The 24,052-nt window shown below is 37.0% G+C and overlaps 1 protein-coding gene across 1 annotated transcript in view; it reads left to right on the forward strand.

Annotated features, from left to right (window-relative positions):
• dgkb (diacylglycerol kinase, beta) overlaps window positions 1–24,052 on the forward strand; it is a 177,957-nt gene that overhangs the window by 106,218 nt on the left and 47,687 nt on the right. Inside the window, exon 21 of the mRNA XM_034058527.3 lies at window positions 21,524–21,614. Coding sequence (XP_033914418.3) covers window positions 21,524–21,614 — 91 coding nt within the window. The remainder of the gene's footprint in view (window positions 1–21,523; window positions 21,615–24,052) is intronic.

Genomic DNA, 24,052 nt, shown 5'->3' on the forward strand with positions numbered 1-24,052 from the left:
GACATACTGTTTAGGAATCTATTTATATGAAACAAAACTTAACAGTTACATATTTATACAGGTACTGCAAGTGTATGTTTGTACTTCCGTTGGCTTCCTTAAACCATGATATCACAGACACACAATAATATCGTGAAATTCCCATATTAGCCATTGTTAAGGGTTAGCTGAACCCTGTTTTGAAAACAAGCTTACTCACTCCTTCACCATTTACAGACCTGTACTTATCTTTTAAAATATTCTTATGTTAACCTTTCCTAAAGGCAGGGGGAAGTCAAAACATTAAGAGATGCTTAGCTTAATTATCAGTGTCTTCAAAGGAAGCATTGTGTGACCCAGGCTAGCCAGCTGCCTGTGCCTGCGTACTTACTGCAGGAGCCAAGGCCTCTGGCTGCCTAATTGCGTGCACCTAATTTGAGATAAAATAATTTGTCTAACCAGGCTGTCATATATAATTCATGGCCACTTATGAGTGTAATTTATTGAGATCTCACCTGTGGCCCTACCTCTCACATTCAGATGAAACTCACTGAAAAGATATTCAACTGTATCCAAAATTAAAATGTGTTTACATCAAATCTGGATAAAGAAAACTAACAAAATAAATAAATGGTTATATGTTAGCCATAATTTCTGGTTAGTTACAATAGTAAATTGATCATTCTTTTCTTAAATATTGGCCAATGGCACACTAAGATGTATACTTGTATTATTTGTATATTATTTTTCTTACAAATGTCAATAACATATTACAATTGCAATAACACATCATAATGACTTGTGTTTATACCTAATTTAATTATCAAAGTAACCTTTAAAAAACAAGCATTTAAATATGGCCCAGGAAATAAAAAAAAGTGTTTGCACATAATGTAATAGAACAGAAGTGTATGCCATCCTGTGCTCTTTGTGACAAAATGAATATTGTGTTGAACACATTTTTACCGTTTCATTTGATTTCTTTTTTTTGCATCAGAGGTAATTTGCCTATTCTGAAATATACATGAATTGCGGTTGCTAAAGTGGAATGTCAGGCGCTGCTTATTAAAAAGCAGCATTAAGGGGATTTTGTTTGATCCTAACATGTACTATGTATTCAAATAAAAAGGAGTCATTACAAAGTCAGGTCTAGTCTAATCATGATACCACAATGAAACCAAACATTTGCATTTTGCTGAAGTTTAACCTTGGGTTCATATTGAGAACACAGAGTTCAGGTTTGTTTCACAAAGATTTGAGTTTAAAGGTACAAAATGGTAACACCTGTCAAAATAATAATTTTGAGACTCACACTGACTCCTTTGTTCAAACTTGTATAACTGTGCATTTCTAAAATCAGTATTTTACATCTGTTCATTATCCAGCATTTGGATCTTTCACAAAAACATGAATTCAAGTTTCCGCAACCATGTTCTGTTCCTTTTGTAATCACCCCATATAGACTGCGATTCCTTAGCGAATCATACTGAGTGATGAGGAATATCCACACGCACCACAGTATCCTTAGCCAACAAATTCCTGCTCCTGTCGAGCAGCAAGCTGTTCATATATTGCACAATTGTAATTTGTGTTCTTTTACTTGCTGTGTCCCTATACACCTTCCATTTTTTTGGTTCATATTCTTTAAACATTCTTGTTTGTAGAGCTAAATAAACCCATGTTCAGAGAGCCAATACACCGATCTACAAGTTACTCTGGCATGCTGCAGTTTTGATTGTAACATTTCTGTAAAAGTTTGAATTATTTTCTGCACAAGACACCTATATTCTGTGTTACAGTTTAGTTAACTTTCACTGTTCTTCCAAAGCAAGTCAGGAGGCTGAAACCAAATTGGGTCCCATCTCTCAAATGAGATTATCAGTTCAGCTTATTATATACCATGTCATGGGAGCTATGTCTTAATACACCCTAGGTAGGAAGTCAGGCTTGATTTCTGCTGAGAATTAACCTTTGATATTGAGAGAAGGAAATCTGAGTGCTTGAAATATATATTAAGGGAAGATTAAAATGTCAGAAGAAATATTGGCCTTAAATAAACACTGGATAATAAATACATGACTTAATATGATACATACCATCTCCTGATCAGAAAAATACATATTGGAAATTATGATAAACTATGAAATAGGAAACAGACATTATGAACATGGATACTTTGTTCTGGTTGTACAGTGACTTTATTAATTCACTTTTTTTTTATTTTTAATTCCTGTATACTATGTTGGAAACAATACGGTTATATATATATATATATATATATATATATATATATATATATATATATATATATAATCAGGTTGTTTATTTTTGTTTTTTAAACTGTTTGAAACATTTAACAAACACATTCTGAACCTTATGTCAGTTTTGTATATCCAGTCTGTTAAAGGGCCAGTATCACGTCCATACAAGGTAAACGATAACTGGAAGATGTATTGGACCTTGCTGTGCTGTTTCCTATCTTCCTGGATCACTTGAAATAACTTTCAGTATTTTTCAGCATTATGAACTGCTTTGGGCACCTCTGAAGCTTGGTGGTATGTTTACATGTTTAGCTTCAGTCTCAGAATTAGCATCTTCATTCTTTCCGGTGAGGTAGTAGCAGGTGTACCCTGATAAAAGCCAGTATATGCACATTCGCACTCGAGAATTCCTCTGTTCCAGACAGCAGCTGCTAAGGTTGCTAGGATACGGTCGGCCTGGTGTCACATGCAGTAATGGTTTATTGGTTTTAGACATGTTGATTGTTTTAAAATTTAAGACACCATTAAACCATCATTTTTACATTTTCATAAAATGCCTACTGCAATGGTAACCAAGAATGCTCAGGTTGTGAGCGGAGATCAGAACCAGTGTTCCTTTTACTAACATACATGATTTAAAGAACTTTAGAAAAAAACAAGGAGGCGGAAAAACGTTTTCAGGTAAGGTCAAATTATTTATAATTGAAAAAGAATGCATGTACAGCACTATGAAGTTTAAACTATTATACTGGATCATTAATAGCTTCACCTGGGTGGGGCCTAAAGAGTAACTTAGTATGGGTCTGAAATATTAGAGCTTTCTTAGCTAATGTAGTCTTCTTGTTGAGTCACTCTGCATTATGTTTCACATCATAATAAAACACCCCCGTGGCCTGAATTGAGCTCTTAGAATCATGTCTAACTCGCAAGTGTATCTGAAATGCACCAGAAAGAAAGACCACATAGAACAAATGTGGTTATTCTTATATCCATTAGGGGTAGAGTGTTGCAGGGAACAGGTTCATGGTTACATTATGGTATACTATCTGTTTTTCTTCATTATCTTTATATCATCGACAAATCTCTTTTATACAAACTTGCCTGTTTGTGTGTGTTTGGAAAGTTTGTTGTCCAACATCCTTTACTCAAACCCCACTATAAAAACCGTATTACCTTGAATTACCGCCGCCTTTGAATAAGCGCCGCACGCAAATATCAGATTTGTAACAGACGCCACCCATGAAACATGTACATTTTTTTCCCTACCTCAGCTCAAATAAATGCAACACTTAATAAAGAAATGCATACAAACAAAATTAATTGAATAAAGTTTAATAAAATGTATTTAAAAGAATGCAGTTACACACTGGAGCATTACCGGTATTTTACTGTAAAGATTATGGAACTGTAACAGGGCAAGCAGCCCTGTACAGTATTTGTTTGTTTTATTTTAGAACGGGGTCCCCCCTCCGGCCGTGTTATTTTGTGTTTGTTTGTTTGTTTATTTATTTATTGTGTTTTAGGACGGCGAAGCGCTGCGTATATTATTATTTATGTATTTGTGACGGCGTAGCCGTTGATTAGAAAACTCGTGCAGAAGGTGGCCATCTCCCGAATTAATTAGGTGATTTAATTTGTTGCTAATCGGGAGATGGTCACCTGTATAAAAGGTCTGCAGCTCTCCAGCTCGTGGTGGTGTAGTAGGAGCGAGAGCAACGAGAGAGAGAGAGAGAGAGAGAGAGAGAGAGAGAGAGAGAGAGAGAGAGAGAGAGAGAGAGAGAGAGAGAGAGAGAGAGAGAGAGAGAGAGAGAGAGAGAGAGAGAGAGGAGACAACAACTTTAACTTTAAGAATAAGTCCAGGAACAGTGACGGCTACAGCCCAGCCTGACCTGGATCGTTTATTGTATTTCTTTTTGTGTACGTGACTTGTTTTGTTTAACTGTTTATTTTGCTCGGCGAGCACAGTCTCCTCCTTTTGTAAAAACATTTGCTTTAGTTTTGTTGTATTTAAAATAAAGACGGCGCAACCGCCATTGCACCCAACCTGCGGTATCCGGTTTCAGTTCCTGCTTCTGGCCTGACGTCATCACACACGCCATCCTGTCACAGGAACCCAAACAAAAAAAGAACACTGTAGGTACACAGCTCTATGTACTGATACAGCAGCACTAAAATAAATTTATATATTTAGGAATTAGCAAGAAAAGTAATACATTTAGTTGTAAGGCAGGAGCTGTATGGTATTTAATTTTCTTAAATGCGTTTTTGTTTTGGGTGTATGCACAATATTTTGGCTAATAAGGGATGCTGCAGAATCCTGATCCACACAGGAAGTTCGGAGAGTTGTGGGTGTGATGTTTTGGAGTGTCAATCAGAAGCTAGTGTAGCTCTTGCTGTGGCGTCGCTGTATAGGAGATAGCCACGGAATCAACTCATCTTCAGCCCTGCGACTCATAGAAACTGCTGTAAGAAAATCATGAGAAAATAAACCACCGGTGTTGAATTGACATTTCTCTCATTATTATTATTACCCTCTCCACGCTACACTGGTACGTATCCTCAAACACTGATCTGATCTGCGAGCTCAACAGCTTTCAGTTTAAAGTTGTAGGACTTCTTCTCAATCCTGATCAAGTTGTATCCTTAGAAATAAACTTCAATATACGCCTCCCTCAAATACCGCAATAAATAAATTGTGCCTTTCAAAAACCATAGTGCTTCTAATTACTGCCGCCCTTGAATAAACACTGCCCTTGAATAAGCGCTGCAGCTGTTTTTAGCACTTTAAAACAAACGCTGCAACATTAATTCAAAGTAATTCGGTATGTAAACATATTTATTGAAATACCATAGAAGGAAATCCTTACAATTTATATTATCCTTATATTATAAATAACCTTCCTTCCAGCCGTGGTCCGGTTCTGCCCATTCACTGGAACAATTCACTGGCAACTCAGCAACTCTGTGTAGAGGAAGTTATGATACTGACAGCATTTTGGCTTCAATATAGAGTCAGTATCATGTTGTAAACTTCAGTTGCTGGAACCAATATGGCGAACAAAGGGATGCAGTTTCCTAACCACTACGCCGTCATTTAGTTTTTTAAACCTGTATTTTCATTATACCAAACATGAACTCAATGCACTACACTGGCTGACAGCTTACAATTCCTGGGGACACTATCATCAAGTCCAACAGATTTAAACTCTGGTCCGGCTCATTGTAAGTTTTTTGTGGGGTCAATTGAAACCATGGCGTGGTTTACATGCAGATTAGAAACTCAAATGTCTCTCTCTCCATTGCCGTTAGAATGTGATGTAGCACTTTAAAGGGTGGATAAATCACCTTCTCACACGAAAAGGCTATGCAAAGTGACTAAAAGTCCATTTTTTGTATGGAAACAAGTCCGAAAGCCGTACCATATGTTCACAAGATTTTAGCAGTTAAGATCCCAATAGATTTTAGCAGTGAAGATCCCATCTGTGACGTAACCTTGTGCAAAGTTCTATTTAAGCGATAGTGCCCGTCAATGAAGGCTCTACCGTGGAGTTATGCATCCCGAGCCAAAGGCTAAAGAAAATGATTTTTCAAATGATTTTCTTTAAAAAAAAAACAAAAAAAAAACACTAGATTTATCTGTAACTTTTAATGATTGATCGGTTACCCTTCCACTGAGAAGTTTTAGGAAAATAGTCCCAAAAATGTTCATAAAGGATCATATACATAATTAGAGGGAAAAAAAAGAACTTTATTGAACAAATAACTTTTTACTTGGCAGTAGTTTGTTTGTAGTTTATCTGGACAGTTGCAAATATCTGAATCGAGAAATATTACTACGTTGTGTCTCGGTTTGCGTGTCAAAAAGGTGAGACGACTTATTGATATAATAAGTAATATAATAGTATAATAGTACAGATACAAAGTTCTCATGTGGGACGCTGATAATAGTTTTTTGCAAAATGAGCCAGTATGGCAGAATGTAGTCAGACACTAGGGTATCATTAGAAAGATGGCAGGGAATAAGTTCAAACAGCAGCAGGTACCCTGCTAATCCTCTCTGGGGACCTCAGTAAGCAAGCGCATGGATTGTTACATTCATCTTTTAACTAGACAAATCATTCTGTGCTGCCAGTATTATTCAGATGTGAGTGATATTGAAGTCCTTTGTCATTTTTGCATGCTTTAAATAGCAGTTTGAAAAAAGGTCACTATCACTTTAAATGTAATGGGTTTTTTTTTCTACTTTTTATACTGGCAGTTTCTTTACAGCTCTGGGAGATGTTATGTTATACAAAACCTTGCATTGATGAAATGTACAAAAGCTAGTTATGTCAATGTGATATTTATCACCCACGATGAAAAATAAATTAGTGTGAAAATAAGGTCATGGATCATTCCAGGTTGATTTTCTTTTGACACCTAATGCAATGTCAGAACACTTTTTTTCATGGCTGCAAACCAGAGTGTGGAAATACTTGGGCCTCAGGGTTATACACTTGCATGTAAACTGTCCTTTTTTACACTTTATTATTTGGTGTAATGACACTGTTTTTACAGTATTGGCACTGGCTCGTAAGTAAAGCGAACAGTTCAATCTATATTGCCTTTGGCAATACATTTTAGCTGTGAAACATTTGCAATGTCAATTTTAAAGAGATGTTCTGCAATAGATAGCCACAAGGATTTGAACTGAATGTCTTAAGTGCAGCCTTAAGAAACTAGGAAAAAAAATATTTTTTTCCCCACAATATGCATTTTTTCATTTACAAGAAAACAAAAAAAGCCCAAAACAATAATAATAATAATCGAATAAATCCTAAATGTTCTCAGATGTTTGCTTTGGTAGATTTCTGGTTATTCCACAGATGTGGTTGTCACTGTTGCTAAAACTGGTAGGTATACAGTGTAATCACACTAAGTGCAATGCCAAACCTTTTGACAATTTGCTCATTTTTGCTGTCATCACAAAATAAGCGATACTATTTATTTATTTTATAGCTGTAAAGTTGATGGTAGTTGATAATGGCACATATCAGAATCGTGATACACAAGGCTTATATGGAATATATAATTTTAAAAGCAGCTTTTTTGTCTGCGTTGCACTGATTTCTAAAATCTGAGACACTATTTTTCAAATGTGTCAGACAAGACCCTAAGGGCTCAAAAGGCCATATGTCATTTATTGTAGCAGGTTTTAGTTTACTGTGTTTTCTTTGTTATACATAAACTGTGTAATCAATAGTGAATCACATGGCATGTTCATATATATATATATATATATATATATATATATATATATATATATATATATATATATAACTTTTTTTTATATGAATGTTGGCAAAATTTTACATTACATTCTGAACTGTGATGGTTGTATTTTAAAATGTTATTGTTAATAACACACAGCTGTTTTCTGCACTTTTAGTATTCACTAACATACTATGGTCTAGATTATCAAAGTTATTTACTCCAAATCATCATTAGCTGCTGTTTAAATGCACCCTTTCGGAACAAAATGTTTCAGAATCCTTTCTAAACGATTCTGAAACGCAAGTGTAAATACATGTGTCCCCTTAAACACATTAACATTTGCTGTGTGCCTGTATTTGATTTGTTTTGTTTTTTAACCTTTAACTATGCTGTAAAATAATTGACTTGTAGAAAAATAAAATCTTGTGCCAAAAGAATTGTCATCAGGTAATGGTCTTGATAGTGCATTTATGTGTTCCTGTCACCTAGGGCTGTCATAAATAGAATACTGATGGGACAATAATAGTAATTGTCACAGCTTTAATGGGAGATGAAGAGTCACAGTTGTTTCATTTTTTTTGTCAATGCCAAATAACACCATGGGCTTTTTTTTAATCCCAGTAATAACATCACATGTCAATTAGAACGGTGCTGTGCCAACCTTACTGGGATTAACATGGAGCCCAGTGTTTAGGAGAGTACAGTAAAAGTTGTTTTTTAAATGTATTTTAAAACATTTGTGCCAGGTCAACATGACAAAAACAAGAGTATTTACATCATGAATTGAAACATGCTAGGCAGGGTTTACTAAAAGCCTTTGCAGAAATAATGAACTTGCCTATGGCTATGACCATCGGATTTAATTGTTACATCCTATGTATATTGTTTAGTTTATTTATCCCCCAATTTAAATTGATTGAATGATGTTCAAATTAAAATCCTTTGAATCCTTAATTATTCTATTTTCAAAAGTGGTTGATCATAGTACTTTACGGGCCACAATACAGACTTTCGGATACTACCCTGCAAATATAATAATACTTCATTTTTTACCTGTTACCTGGATTTGCGTCATGGCTTTAAGCTGTAATGCAGTTTTCCATATGGTTTAATTTGTATGAGCAATACTGGCAATGTAATGCATATTGATGTTCCCAAATGGCTACATGCTAATTAAATGTGAGACGCATCACTGAACATCTAAAACAAAGTACTGTCGGACAGCTTAGAAGGCACGGAAATTAACTTCTAAATAAGGTTCAACAAAACAGCACACAAATCTGTATATACTATACACAGGTATGTCGAAAAATAAATTGTTGACAAGACTAAAACTAGAACGAAAATTAAGAAGCATGATAAAAAACAATATAAAATGTTAAATAATGATGGTCAAAATGAAAATGTTATATGAATAGTTTTCATCACTTGTTTAACTTTGTATAATTTGCAGAAAAACGATTTAACTGTAGCTGTAAAGTTAACGTTAGAGAGCCTTTGTTATCATTAATGAGTGTGAAATAGAACTGATCTGGAAATCAGAAAATTCCAATGACTAATGTGCATCGTCAAGTGATGCCGGGGGAAACAAGCTGCTAAAGTGATATATTCCTGCCATAGTTTCAATTTCGTTTGCTCTCAAAAATCATTGGAACACAATTTGATACAAGCTGCAAGTATCAAAGGCTCCAAGATCTCCGTCTGTGACAGCAACCCCTTAAGTTGATGAGACCCAGAGTTTACCGAGCGATCAGAGTGATGGGGAACCAGCTAGAAAGAGATTCAGGTTTTGGTCAAAGAAACTTGTAAATCCAGTGACGCCTGCTGCATGCTCCTGCGACCACGAGCTGGACTTGTATGCACAGTACCTTCAGCAAGGAAATTATTTTTGGCCACTTCTGGGGAGACCTTACCATTGGCAAGCGCAACAGGAAGAGATCAATTTTTCAATGCAGCGTGTTCTTGAAGATGGATAGGAGACTGTTCAAACCGACTCATGGACAAACATTTTTGCATTGGATACTATGCAGAACTAGAATTCTCAATTGCATGTGTACTTTTTGACAATCTTTATAATAATTAATAATATTTTGCTTGTTGCAAGATAACAGTGTCAAGGGAGACCATGAGGGATTCACAAGTCGTATGTTTTCAAGTTGACTAAAAGTAATAAAAACATAGGACTAGAATAAGACTAAAAAAACCACAGATCTCAATACTGTCACTCTAAATTTAAAAACCTTATTTTTTTGTGAAATGAATTTCACTGTAGTTTTATTGTATGTAACAGCATTATTAAGTGGGTCACAGTATTTAGTACACATACAGTAAGTTACAACTGCTAGTTACTTGATTTTTAGTTGATGAAATTTAGTGAATGCTGAACCAGAAAAGCATACATTTCAACTGACCTTTGTATAACCTAGGGATCCAAATACATGGACCGCTATGGAGTAAGTCACTATCAATTTAATGATGTTGTTTTACTTAATAACAATGACTGCTAAGGATACTTGCTAGGACACAGAGTAATGACATCACCGCTGTTCTGCATAGACGATATCTCCATGGGAAACATTTTCTCTTTGCAACAGTCAGATAAGGAGATTCTGCAGACAAAGAAACGTGGTTAAAACATACATTTATATTGCTTGAAAGAAAATGCAAGATTATAATATAATGCTGCCTGATATAAGAATAATAGTGTGTTCAAAATTTGTAAATGTACCCAACAAATTACAAAACATTTTTCAACAAATGTCTATAATGATTGTAGCAAAATAGTTTTATTCTGCAATTCTAGGATATGATAAATGCTGTGATGCATGTGTTTACTGGATGCCCAATATGAGCGATGGAGCAGTGATATTAACAGCTGAACCAAAAAAGGGTTACATATTTACAATTAATTAAATATTGGTTCCAAACATGCTTAGTTAGGTGCCAAGTTAGCTGGAAAGGTGAGAACCTAAAGTGCCATCTCCTGTGTTGCAACATATAAACCCCAATTTGGTGACAGCAGTTGGGACTATGATGAGAACCATAATTTCTAGACCAAGAAGTGCTGAGGTTTTTTTATAGCAAACATTTGTGTGTTGAGCAACCCAATCAACTAAGACTACATTTTTTTTTTTTGGTATTATTTCTCACAACCTTTTGTTTTGTATCTAATGACCAGGTTGCATGTTATAAATCAAACAGACTACTTCTCTGCTGTAAATGGCTAACAAAAGCTCATTTTTAAAACCACTACATATCCTGTCAAAAGTGTAATGAGCAAATCAATAACCTACTGATTGTTAGCTTGTTTGTACTAATATATATAAGCTGTTTATTTTAATGCAAATAGAGAAAAGGTCAGTTATCTAGCAGCACTTGGGACAGTGATATTTTGTTGCATTTTTTAGGTCTGTATAATGCGTTTCAAACCCTTTGCCTTTTATTCATATTACTCGAATTGAAGACTTATGGCCTTCTCTCATTCAATTTGCCTTAAAAAAAACACCCTGCATTTTGAAACCTGTTGTTACATTCAAGATAAACCCAACACTATCAAAATGTGCTATTTTTTGTTTATGTTTGATGGAACCCTGTTTTTTTACTGCTCAACAGGACAGGTTAAATTATGGTTAATATCTATTTTCATTTAAATGATAACAACATTATTGTCAATAAACAGTTAACAAGTAATGCTACACTAAAATGTATTGACATTTTATCTTTATCCTTTAAAAATGGTTTCCTGTGGTAAAATGTACGCAAACTTAACATGTAACATGACATGTAATATTTTATTTTTCATCTATCTTATTTAAAATTTCTAAATACATTAAAATAAATAAATATTCAAAATATGTCCAGAGAGCATGGTTTTCAAAAGGGGCAAGACTTTTTCCAAACAGTTTAAGGCTTAATGTACCCAAGAAATGTTATACAATACACTAAATTAATGAAAATGTGTGTGTCTTTCTGTCTGTTTGTCACATATTGCGCCTAAGAGAACACCCCTCAGAAAGCAAGCGAAGTGTTCTCTTTGCTGAAGTGTTCTTTAAGACGGAGTTGACCACCAGACACAATATGAATCAGTAAATAAATCAATATTTATTACTTGTCGTCCATCCATCAACATATGAAATGAGCAGTATAAGTAAGAGAAAAACAATAGGAAAGTGTATGTCAATAAACTATTATAATAAAGTAACTGTCAAACTAAATTAATACAGCACCACTACACACGTTAAACACAGCAGCAGCTCTAGATTGATTATGAATACCTGTACAGGAGCAATATTCAAGACATGCACAACATTATTTAACAGAATGGTGAAGCAACTCACCAGAACAAAAAACACCAAATTGCTCGGAAACTTATGTCTGATTCAGGTTTTTTTCAAGAGCTCGAACAATTTCCAACTTTTTGTAGCAAGAGAAACAGCAACGCATTTTGCTGTTTGTTTACATGCCATTTTATAGCGATGAGGTGCACTCGTGGAAATCAGAATACAAAATGAGGCAATGATATGACGGTGGTTTACACTGATTGGTGTGTCTTGAGGCACACCAATCAATGTGTCTCAAGACATTCTCGTGAAGACAAGTTTGATGATGATGAGTTATCAGGCTACAAAATAGTACTGTATCAGTTGTAAATGAATCGCTGGCAGTGCCAAAAAAAGTGTTCTTTTAAGCGAAGTTCCTGTTCCTTTAGGCCACAAGGGTGTTCTCTTAGGTGAAGTGTTCTCTTAGGAGGTGTTCCTATACATGGAGACTACTGTACCTGTAAATGTTCCCTTTACACATTACAGAGAGCTCAAGTACATTAATGTTAACTCTTCAGAACTGCCCAACTCCCAGAGGAGTGCAGTTAGGCAGAGAGAATTCATCCCTACCTAAATAGTAGCCAAAACACTGCATGGAAACATTGATTTACTTTCTAGATCATTTAGACCCTAATGGCTAAGAACAGCTAAAGTACTGTTTTTGTTTTTAGTCTTTCGGCCCAAATCGACAAAATTGTGTGACATTTTGACTGATTTGTCATAAACGAATACATGAGCGGATGAATTCTGAGTTGTACATTTTACTCAATAAACTGGTCAATTTTCTGTGCCAATATAATGAAGCAGTTCTCGTCATTTTTGTGCTTTACATTCTTGATACTGTCAGGATCTTCTTTGTAGATATGAATCCAGTGCTTGTGAAATGTTAAAAATGTCTGTAAGGGTGACATGTTGAGGCACATAACAGGAATTGGTTTGGGGATATTATTAGTACATACAAAGCACTAACGACAACAAAAAAATAATAAATACAGTACAGTAAGACCTGATATGAAATAAAGTAAGACCTGCTGTTAAGTGATTTTGTTGAAAAAAGGGAAGCACATTAAGCATGGTGGTATAGGAAGCTGTAGGAAATCCTACAGTACCAAAAAAGTGCTTATTTACAAACCTTTCATCTTTTGAATAGGTCTGTTTAATTGCAGCTTGTTATCCCTTTCATTCTTTGTCTCCAATCTCAGTTTTGTTAACAATGGTGTCCCTTATTTGCCTGTCAAAGGGGTTTCAAATTATGCATGTAAATGATCTTTGTTTGGTTTGTGGCTGATCTGCCATCTATTTTCAATGTATTCATGATACCCGTAACCCGACTATTGAGCATCCTGTTTTATTTTTCTTTGTCTAAAAACAAATTTTGGAAGAGCATACTTGAAACTCAGGGGATTAGAAAAAGTATACTCCTAGCTCAATTGTTCAAATTCAAGCTAGGTATACAGCACCATACAAAACCAATATGATGTAATGTTATCTTCCGTCTTTCTATAATACAATGCAATACTACTTAAAGACAACATATACTTTATATATTAACATTTAGATGAGTAAGTGGACATTATGATAATAAGTTGTGACATCAATTAAATATTCCAGCAGAGGACCGGCTCCCCTCCCCATTCCACCTCTACCTATGACTTCTTGGCGTGTCGTGGCAGCCACAAGGTCAGGTGGCTATCTCCTGTATCCATGGAGACACAGCGACATACCCCGTTCTAAAAGTATACTTATAGGTGGGACCGATAAAATGGCACCTGGTAGTGGGGGTGGTGGAAAGGCTACCACACCCAGTAATTCTGGGCCGGGACTGGCCAAACTACAAATTAATGGCAGCCCCGGTCACACACGTAAATGTGGCAGAAAAAAGAAAAGGGGAACCAATTTTCCCTTTATAACTGATTTGTTTTCCCCCACTTTTCGTCCTAGAAAAACAAAGAGAGAGCGAGACGGATCGAAAAATGGGAGGGAACATCAATGAGACAAGGTTGGGGTCTGGTGGGAGAAAGCTCAGCTGGTAGCAAATGCCAAACAAAGGGAGTCTGTATGCAGTGTGAACTCGGGTGAGGTTACTTGGCCATCCAGGGCAGAGGCTACTCCAGCCCCTCTCAATATACTGGACATGTGGGACCGAAGTGCGGACCTAGTGTGGGACCAGAAAAACGATCCCACACTGGTGCACACTTGGGGGCAGGTCCGGTCTATTAAAGGTAAGGATGTTGAAGGTGCTGGGTGGCTAGTTTGGGTGGCCACATTTCATTATCAAAGGGCAGTTATTATATAGAGTGAACCCTGTCACAGGCACAGGACAGCCTGTAACACAATTAATGATTCCCCAGTCTTATCGGACCGAGGTCATGAGGCTTGCGTATGATATCCCTTTTTCGGGACACCTCGGAGTAGTGCATCTGCAATAGCCAAACAACTAGTGCATATTATATCGAGGGTATCCCCAAAGAGATATTAACTGATCATGGAACTAACTTCTTGTCTCCAAGGTTACAGCAAGTATACAAAATACAAAAAAATCGTCCCATCCAAACCTCTGTTTATCATCCACTGATGGACGGTTTGGTGGAATGTTTCAATCAGACCCTAAAGCAGATGCTGAGATGTTTTGTGATCCAAGAGCAAACATTGGGCAATGCAACTTCCCTACCTCCTTTTCGCAGTGAGAGATGTGCTGCAGAGTTCGACAGGGTTATCCCCCTTCAAGCTCTTGTACGGCCGACAGCCTTGCGGCATTCTCGATTTGGTGAGAGAGGGGTGGGAGAAGCATAAAGGCTCGTCCAAAAATGTAGTGCAGCATGTGCTCCTACTGAGAGATCACCTGGATTTGGTTGGTCGATTGGCACAGGACAATCTAAAATCGGCTCAGCATCGGCAAGAGCAGCAGTACAATAAAAATGCACGCATTCTGACTTTTCAGCCAGGAGACAAGGTATTGCTGCTCCTTCCCACAATGGAATCGAAACTGTGTGCTAAATGGCAGGGGCCATATGAGGTGATTCGGGCTATAGGGAAGGTAAATTATGAAATTAGGCAGCCCGATCACTGTAATGAACGTGAAATTTATCATATCAATTTGTTGAAGCCCTGGCAGGCAAGTGAGGCCTTATTTATAGCCCCAAGTAAGGTAGAGGATGATTTAGGACCCTGTATAGAGGTCCCTAGCACCAGAGACATTCCGATGGGGGAACAGTTACTTCCAGATCAGAAAAGAGATCTGCGTAAGTTAATTGAGGATTTCAGGGATGTTTTCTGATTTGCATGGCAGGACAAACCGTGTTGAATATCCCATTATCACTTCCCCAGGGCTCACGGTTCGAGAGAGACCTTACCGGGTCCCTGAAAGTCGACGCAGTGGCATTAGCGAAGAGATGTGGGCGATGCTAGAACTTGGGGTGATTGTGCCTTCCAGGACCAAGTGGTGCAGTCCAATTATGATAGTCGCCAAAAAGGACGTGTAGATTTCCAGAATCTGCTTAGATTTCCAGAAGGTCAACACTATTGCCAAGTTCAATGCCTACCCCATGCTTCAAAGGGATATTGGCAGATCCCATTAACCTGCAGTTCACAAGAGAAAACTGCTTGTTCTACTCCTGATGGTCTGTTCCATTTTATAACCATGCTGTTTGGGCTACATGGTGTGCCCGCTGCCTTTCAGACTAATGGACCAGGTCTTACGCCCACATCGTATGCAGCAGCGTATATTGACGATGTGGTTATTTACAGCTCCACCTGGCAAGGGCATCTGGCTAGGATCATGGCCATCCTACAGTCTCTGAGGGTAGCCCGGCTGACAGCCAATTTGAGTAAATGTGCATTTTCCAAAGAAGAGACTCAGTATTTGGGATTTATTAAGGGAAATGGGCATGTGAAACCAGTAGCCACCAAAGTCCAGGCTTTGATGGACGCGGCAATCCCCAAAACCATGTCCCAGGTGAGGTCTCTACTGGGGTTGGCCGGTTATTACCAAAGATTTATTCCCGAGTATGCCACAGTGGTCAACCCCTTAGTAAAACTCACTAAAAAGTGTGCACCAAATTTAATTAAAAGGTCAGGAGAATGTCAGGGGGCGTTTTGATACTATTAAGCAGAGACTTTGCCAGGCCCCTACCCTATGACACCAGATTCATCCTCCACACCGACGCTTCAGATGTTGGTCTGGGGATGGTCTTGTCCCAACACATAGACGGAGTAGAACACCCCATCCTGTACCTCAGTAAAAAGATGTTACCCGGGAGCACAAAAGGAGTGTTTGGCCATTAAATGGACTACTCACTCTTTACGATATTACCTGCTGGGACATTCACTCGATTTCATCACAGACCACGTCCCACTCAAGCGGCTAAGGACAATGAAGGACAGCAATGCCCGGATAACTTGGTGGTATCTGGCATTGCAGCCCTTCATGTATCATATGATGCACCGTGCAGGGAAAGACCATCATAATGCTGATTTTTTTTTTCCCAGGAGGGGGATGTAATGGGGAAAGTAGATTCAGCCGAGTGTTCCTTCGGTGGCGGGATAGGTGACAGAGAAAGAATGAATCTTGGTTATAAATCTCCCTCCCGACCTGTGAGGGATTGGAGGAAAAGCGACTGCACTCACAAACTAAGGGGGGGGGGGTGGCTGAAGGTACAAAAGGAGATGTGGCAAAGCAAACTGTTCCTTTGTTATGGTTGCGAAAGAACCGCTGAAGAACCGTAAAATAACCATGAGTGTTTTACGTGTGTTTGTTTGTCATTGTTAGACGGCTAATACGATCCAGGAGCTGTTGCTAAAGGCCAGCACCAAACCTGGACAACACTGCACTACTGTTAACTATTAATTGTATTTCACCACTTGCACGTATAGCACTCACTTTGGACTTGTGATTGTGTTTGTTTTCTGTGTGTGTTTATACTGTTATTATTATTTCGGGACTGAACCTGGTGGTTTTAACTGTGCAGTACACATAGTTGTGTATTGCCAGTTACTATTATTTACAGTCGCCAAATGACCAGGATTATAAATAAAATGATTGTTTGGACTGTGAACTTTGTTCTTTGTTATTGTTTGAGCATTGCATCACCTCTACACCTGCACACTGCAAACCACTTTGCCACAGCATGTATGATGACTTTCAATTTCTCGGTTTGCAGTGTCAGATTCACATCTGCTCGTACTGCCACCAAAATGCCACTAATTGTAACATAATACATTAAAGTATTGGGTTTCTGATATTATTAGTCCCATATTATGCCCCTTATTGTACCAGTGTTTTTTTTTTTTTCTTTAATTATTATTATTTTTTTCTTTTTTTTATTTAGTCGTTGCCAATGTTTTTACCCCCGGTTTTCTCCACAATTTGGAATGCCCAATTATTGTTTTTTATCCCGGTTCACAGCTGCATCCCCCCAGGGACTTGTGAAAAGGAAGCTGAAACACAGATCTGAATGGCTCCACTGCAGACCCGCATGCGCCCTATCAGCCACAGGAGACGCTGATGCGTGGTGAACCATGAATTCCCCTGCTGACCTAACCCCTACACGGGCGGCGCTTGGCTAATTGTGTGCCGCCCCCTAGGAACCCACGGTCACGATTGGCAATGACATAGCCTGGATTCGAACCTGTGTTTTCCAAGCTATAGGGTGCATCCTGCACTCCACACGAAGCACCTTTACTGGATGCGCCACTCGGGAGCCCCAATTATTATTATTTCTATTTATTATTATAGCAGACGCCCTTACCCAGGGTGAAACATTTATCTTGGCTTTAAATAGCTCATTGTGATCCATTTAGATTTTCAGGTAGCCTGATGCAATGTTTCTATCTGAACCACACCATTGATGCTGAGAAGGGATCCTTAATGACAGCATCTGTTTTAAGCAGATCACAGTTCACTGAGCCTGCACATCAGTTAATTGTGGAGTGTCTAAAATAACTAATTCTTTTGCTCTTGTGCTGATATGTAATTGCTGGTCTTTACACCAGGTGCCAGGGCTAACCCCTGATAATTAGCCTCTTGTGAGAACATGAACACATTTAATGAAATATTAACAAGACCGTCACCTTTTTTTCTTTTGCTGACCACATTTTAATTACACGGTGGGCCTACAGACTTGCATGGTTGGAAGCCAGATCACAAGTGATTAATATAATTTCACGATTTCCCTTTGATTTTGTATTTTATTTATTTGTATTTAAATTATGAAACATTATCTTAGCATCTGCTCTCCTTGTTCTTTCACTCCTTTATTGCAGTCGGTATAACTATAAGTTAGACTGGGAAATCTGTTGCAGTACATTGTTGGCCAGATAACATGATGCATAAGTGTCTGATGCATAAAACAGGCCTTTTCACTTCCCAGGACAAATTTGTTTTGCAACCTTTGTGGGATTTATGGAATCATTTCAGAATCAAAACGTATTCTTTTTTACAAGCATTTGTTTAGAAAAATAAGTTTAGATTCAAAATAGATTATTTTTGCATTTCTTTTTAGTAAGCCAATGTTGATTAATCTATTTGCATTTCATTCACGCCTATTTGGGGGGGGGGGGGGGGGGGGGGTGGAAACAGAGCAAATGCATTTTGAACTTCTTTTGGTAATACAAGCATGCAAATATTTAGGTTCATGAAAAGGAGTGTGTGTTTAGAATTTTGCACACATTTCCTCATGGGAATTGTGTGAGAAACTTGCTACATATTACGATTCAGTTTTCTGGAAACAGTCCATTATATAACATAGCTAGGGTTTTTAGTTTTCAGATTTTATTTTTGATCACATGGTGTCATAAGAACATAAAGTTTACAAACGAGAGGAGGCCATTCAGCCCATCTTGCTCGTTTGGTTGTTATTAGCTTATTGATCCCAGAATCTCATCAAGCAGCTTCTTGAAGGATCCCAGGGTTTCAGCTTCAACAACATTACTGGGGAGCTGGTTCCAGACCCTCACAATTCTCTGTGTAAAAAAGTGCCTCCTATTTTCTGTTCTGAATGCCCCTTTATCTAATCTCCATTTGTGACCCCTGGTCCTTGTTTCTTTTTTCAAGTCAAAGAAGTCCCCTGGGTCGACATTGTCTGTACCTTTTAGGATTTTGAATGTTTGAATCAGATCGCTGCGTAGTCTTCTTTGTTCAAGACTGAATAGATTCAGTTCTTTTAGCCTGTCTGCATATGACATGCCTTTTAAACCCGGGATAATTCTAGTTGCTCTTCTTTGCACTCTTTCTAGAGCAGCAATATCCTTTTTGTAACGAGGTGACAAGAACTGAACACAATATTCTAGGTGAGGTCTTACTAATGCATTGTAAAGTTTTAACATTACTTCCCTTGATTTAAATTCAACACTTCTCACAATATATCCAAGCATCTTGTTGGCCTTTTTTATAGCTTCCCCACATTGTCTAGTTGAAGCAATTTCTGAGTCAACATAAACTCCTAGGTCTTTTTCATAGTTCCCTTCTTCAATTTCACTATCTCCCATATGATATTTATAATGCACATTTTTATTGCCCGCATGCAATACTTTACACTTTTCTCTATTAAATTTCATTTGCCATGTGTCTGCCCAGTTCTGAATGCTGCCTAGATCATTTTGAATGACCTTTGCTGCTGCAACAGTGTTTGCCACTCCTCCTATTTTTGTGTCGTCTGCAAATTTAACGAGTTTGCTTACTATACCAGAATCTAAATCATTAATATAGATTAGGAATAGCAGAGGACCTAATACTGATCCCTGTGGTACACCACTGGTTACCTTGCTCCATTTTGAGGTTTCTCCTCTAATCAGTACTTTTTGTTTTCTAGATGTTAACCACGCCTTAATCCATGTGCATGCATTTCCTTGAATCCCTACTGCGTTCAGTTTGAGAATTAATCATTAATGTGGGACTTTGTCAAAAGCTTTCTGGAAATCTAAATAAACCATGTCGTATGCTTTGCAATTACTCATTTTCAATGTTGCATCCTCAAAAAGTCAAGTAGGTTAGTTAGACATGATCTCCCTTTCCTAAAACCATGCTGACTGTCTCCCAGAATATTCTTACCATATAGGTAATTTTCCATTTTGGATCTTATTATAGTTTCCATAAGTTTACATATAATAGAAGTCAGGCTTATTGGTCTGTAGTTACCTGGTTCGGTTTTGTCTCCCTTTTTGTGGATCGGTATTATGTTTGCTATTTTCCAGTCTGTCGGTACAACCCCTGTGTCAAGAGACTGTTGCATGATCTTGGTTAGCGGTTTGTAAATAACTTCTTTCATTTCTTTGAGTACTGTTGGGAGGATCCCATCTGGCCCAGGGGATTTGTTTATTTTAAGAGCTCCTAGTCCCGTTAACACTTCTGCCTCTGTTATGCTTAAAATTGGATAGGAACAGGTCGACATGTGGGGCATGTTGTCCGTGTCCTCCTTTGTAAAAACCTGTGAAAAGTAATTATTTAATATATTTGCTATTTTTTTTTCTTCATCTATGATTTTGCCATTTGTGTCTCTTAGACATTTGACCTCCTCTTTGGATGTTCTCTTGCTGTCCTTTTAAAGTTATTTTGAGCCAACTCTGTTTCTTAATTAAACTCTTGGAAAAGTTTTGATTGTGAAACAAGATCATTTTTGTTTTTCCTCACATAACTTGAATTAAACTATAATTCTGTTTCATTGATATTGTAAAAAAAAAGGCAGCTCCTTGTTTTTAATTTAAACTGAACGCAAAAAGCAAGTAAAGTTAAATTGATTTCCCCCAATTTCAAATCTTAACGACTCGTTGCAAAATATTTTAGTAGTGGTTAGGGCTCTGGACTCTTGACCGGAGGGTCGTGGGTTCAATCCCAGGTGGGGGACACAGCTGCTGTACCCTTGAGCAAGGTACTTTACCTAGATTGCTCCAGTAAAAACCCAACTGTATAAATGGGTAATTGTATGTAAAAATAATGTGATATCTTGTAACAATTTTAGTCGCCCTGGATAAGGACGTCTGCTAAGGAATAAAATAATAATAATCATTTTATAACCTGTTTTGGAAATAATAGTTTTCTCTTAATTACAAATCAAATTAAATCAATTTAACTCAACTCACTTTTTGTGTTCGGTTTGAATTGAAAATAAAGAGCTGCCTTTTTTACATTATTAATGAAACAGAATCATAGTCTCCTTCAAGTTACAGGTGAAAAAACAAACGTGATCTTGTTCCACAATCAACACTTTTCATAGAGTTTAATTAAGAAACGGAGGCGGCTCAAAATGTAAAGGGACATCACATGATCAAAAATAAAAACCGAAAACTAACAGCCTCAAACAGCCTTGGAGGCTCTGGAAACAACATTTTTTGTTTTTGAAAATCTATAAAATTAATACAATTTTAATTTTGGAATTGTATATAGGAAGATAGAACACTACATTCGTGTTGGCGAAATGTGAGGAAATGCAGAACACAATTGCTAATATTTTAATTTAATATGGGTAGCCCTATTGGGGTTTTGTCTTAAATGCCAACATATCATGCAGTGATCTAGCAACAGCATGAAGAATGTATAGATATAAGCACAGGCAGGGGCTACTTTTCTCAGAAAAGTGTTAATTTCTGTCTTCTACACAAGGTCAGTACAATGGGACCCCTTAGTAGATACAGTAAATGGCCATTAAAGTGCCTGCTAACAAAAACAGCCCAGAGATGACACTGATCAGTTGTATCTAACTTTGTCTTTTCTTTCAGAATAAAGAACAAATTTTGGTATTTTGAATTCGGCACATCGGAAACCTTCTCCGCTACTTGCAAGAAGCTCCATGAATTTTTAGAAGTTGAGGTAAATACATTTGATCATATTATAGAATAAGCAAACTTAAATGCTAACTGGTGAAATACATATGGTTATAATTTATACATTATAAAGTGCCAATTTCAACACATACATTAACCGGTACATGTTTATGATCATGTAGTGTAATATTTTTTATATATGGACAACAATAGCGAGTGCAGACTGATTAAAAGAAGGAAATTAAACATATTCTGTGGAGGTATTTCTGTAAAGCTTAAAATGCTAAGAAATTGCCTTTTTGTACATTTCTCTTTTATTTTTGTTTATAATAGTGATTCTAAACTTTCTTGAAAATGATTTGCCATACTGAACAACCTCTAATTACTTGAATTAATAATTAATATAATTAGGGCTTCTGATTTTCAGTGCTTTATCCCTGACTTTTCTACTCTCCTTTAAGAATTCAAGTGATACCTGTTAAGCCATTCGTGTATCTCAATCACAACTGAGAAGTGTGTTAATAGTCGTATTGATTTACAGTTTTTTTTTTTTTTTCTGTGAAACAACTAAATGGACTTTCAATTGGCCAAGCCTTAATTTTTGATTAACAAGCAGAACATACAAACAAGATCGAAACATGTTAATAAGCGACTAATCTTTATTAAAGCTATAATGAAAAATAAAGTATTTTATGTTGGACACACTTTATTACAATCATTCTGCGTGACTACATTAATAAAGAGGAGTCGCTTCTGCTTTGAAATGAAAAAGTAAGACTTACGATTTAAAACCCATTTAGTTGTTTCATAGATTTGATTGAGATACACAAAAGGCTTAACAGGCATCAATTTAATTTTGGAAAAGTCGAACCGAAAATCAGAAGCCATAAATATAATGCATCCAAAATCTGAATGCTAAAATGTAAAACACTCAACCACATATGTGTGAACAGCACATTCCAGCATGCAGCACTTACACCCTTGAGAACCGTACTCAAAAGCGTTTTAATTAATCCAGCTCAAAGCGTCCACACTAAAGTAGCGTTTCATGTTTAGTCGGGTTTAATGCATACAACCACTATTAAAATAGTTTGGTTACAGTTTCTAGCAGCGCAATGGACTGTGGGACTTAAGATGATAGTATCCCACCATGCACTGTCTGTTTACAACCTTGCAAATATGAAGCCCGTGCCCACGGAAGTGCTTCTTAGCATGAACTTTATGGTTTTGTTTCTTAAAAGCACAAGGTACATTTTAACATAATGTGTGTGTTTCATTTTGAACTCTGAAGTTCTCCTTGACCGATTTTATCGCTCCAGATATCAATGTGCCTTAATTTCGGCATCTGATCACGTCGCTCCATGATCCACCTTTTTACAACAAGCCTCAGAAATTGTATACGGTCCAGCAGTATTGATAGTCATTCTCAACTCCTTCACCTGTTCTGAGTACTGTATTTGTAATGTCCACGCGCCAAAACATATCAGAAAGCATTCTGGGATATTGGAGGATGCACAAAAAATGTAGTTCGGTATTACAGTGTCCACACTTCTGACAAACCACACTACCTGATGCGATCTAATTTAGAACCGTACTCGAGAATACCCCTGAGGTGGACTCGAGTCCGGTTCTCGAGTACGATATTAAACACTGCGTACTGGAGACACTAACAGTTTTTAGCACTTTTAAGACGGTTTAAAGGCAACTAATTCTGGTTTAAAGGCATAGTGTGGACAGGGCCTTAGAAGAAGGACAGATTTTACTGAAAGGACATGTCTGTTTGTTAGTTTTATGGTAGAATATAAAGAAAATGTAATTTCAACAACATCACCCTATTTCAGGGTTTCCCAATCCTGGTCCTGGGGGACCCCTGTGTCTGCTGGTTTTCATGCCAGCTGAGTTCTCAATTACTTAACTGAACCCTAATTGAACTATTCATTAGCTTAATTACACCTTTTTAATTATTTTCAGCTTTTTAAACAGTTGGAGATTTCAAGTTAACGATACAATTTTATAAGTAACTTGAAATTGGCAACTTTTTAGGAGCTGAGAACAATTAAAAAGGTTGAATTAAGCACATTATTAGTTCAATTAAGGTTTTGATTAAGCAATTGAGAACTCAATTGGAATGAAAACCAGAAGACACAAGGGTCCCCTAGGACCAGGATTGGGAAACCCTGCCCTATTTATCTTTAGGTTTTTCAGAAGCTGAAATATTATCTTTAAAGTAATAGTCTATTATGTAAAAATAGCAACCAAAAAAACTACACCACCTAGGAGTCTGATGTCAAAATCAATGCACACTATGGAATTTTCCAATTCTTATGTGCTGCGAGAATGAATAATGTATCTCAAAAGCATTGTTTTTATTCAATTCAGTTTTTTATTCTGCCATTTAAATTAATTTGATATTTGTGTAGTTAATCGAACAGTAAAATAACGTAAAGTTTCAAAGGTAAGAAATAAATATTTGGTCTTGTAACA

This window comes from Acipenser ruthenus, chromosome 3 (assembly GCF_902713425.1).
Source record: "Acipenser ruthenus chromosome 3, fAciRut3.2 maternal haplotype, whole genome shotgun sequence".
In the NCBI taxonomy this organism is placed as follows: domain Eukaryota; kingdom Metazoa; phylum Chordata; class Actinopteri; order Acipenseriformes; family Acipenseridae; genus Acipenser; species Acipenser ruthenus.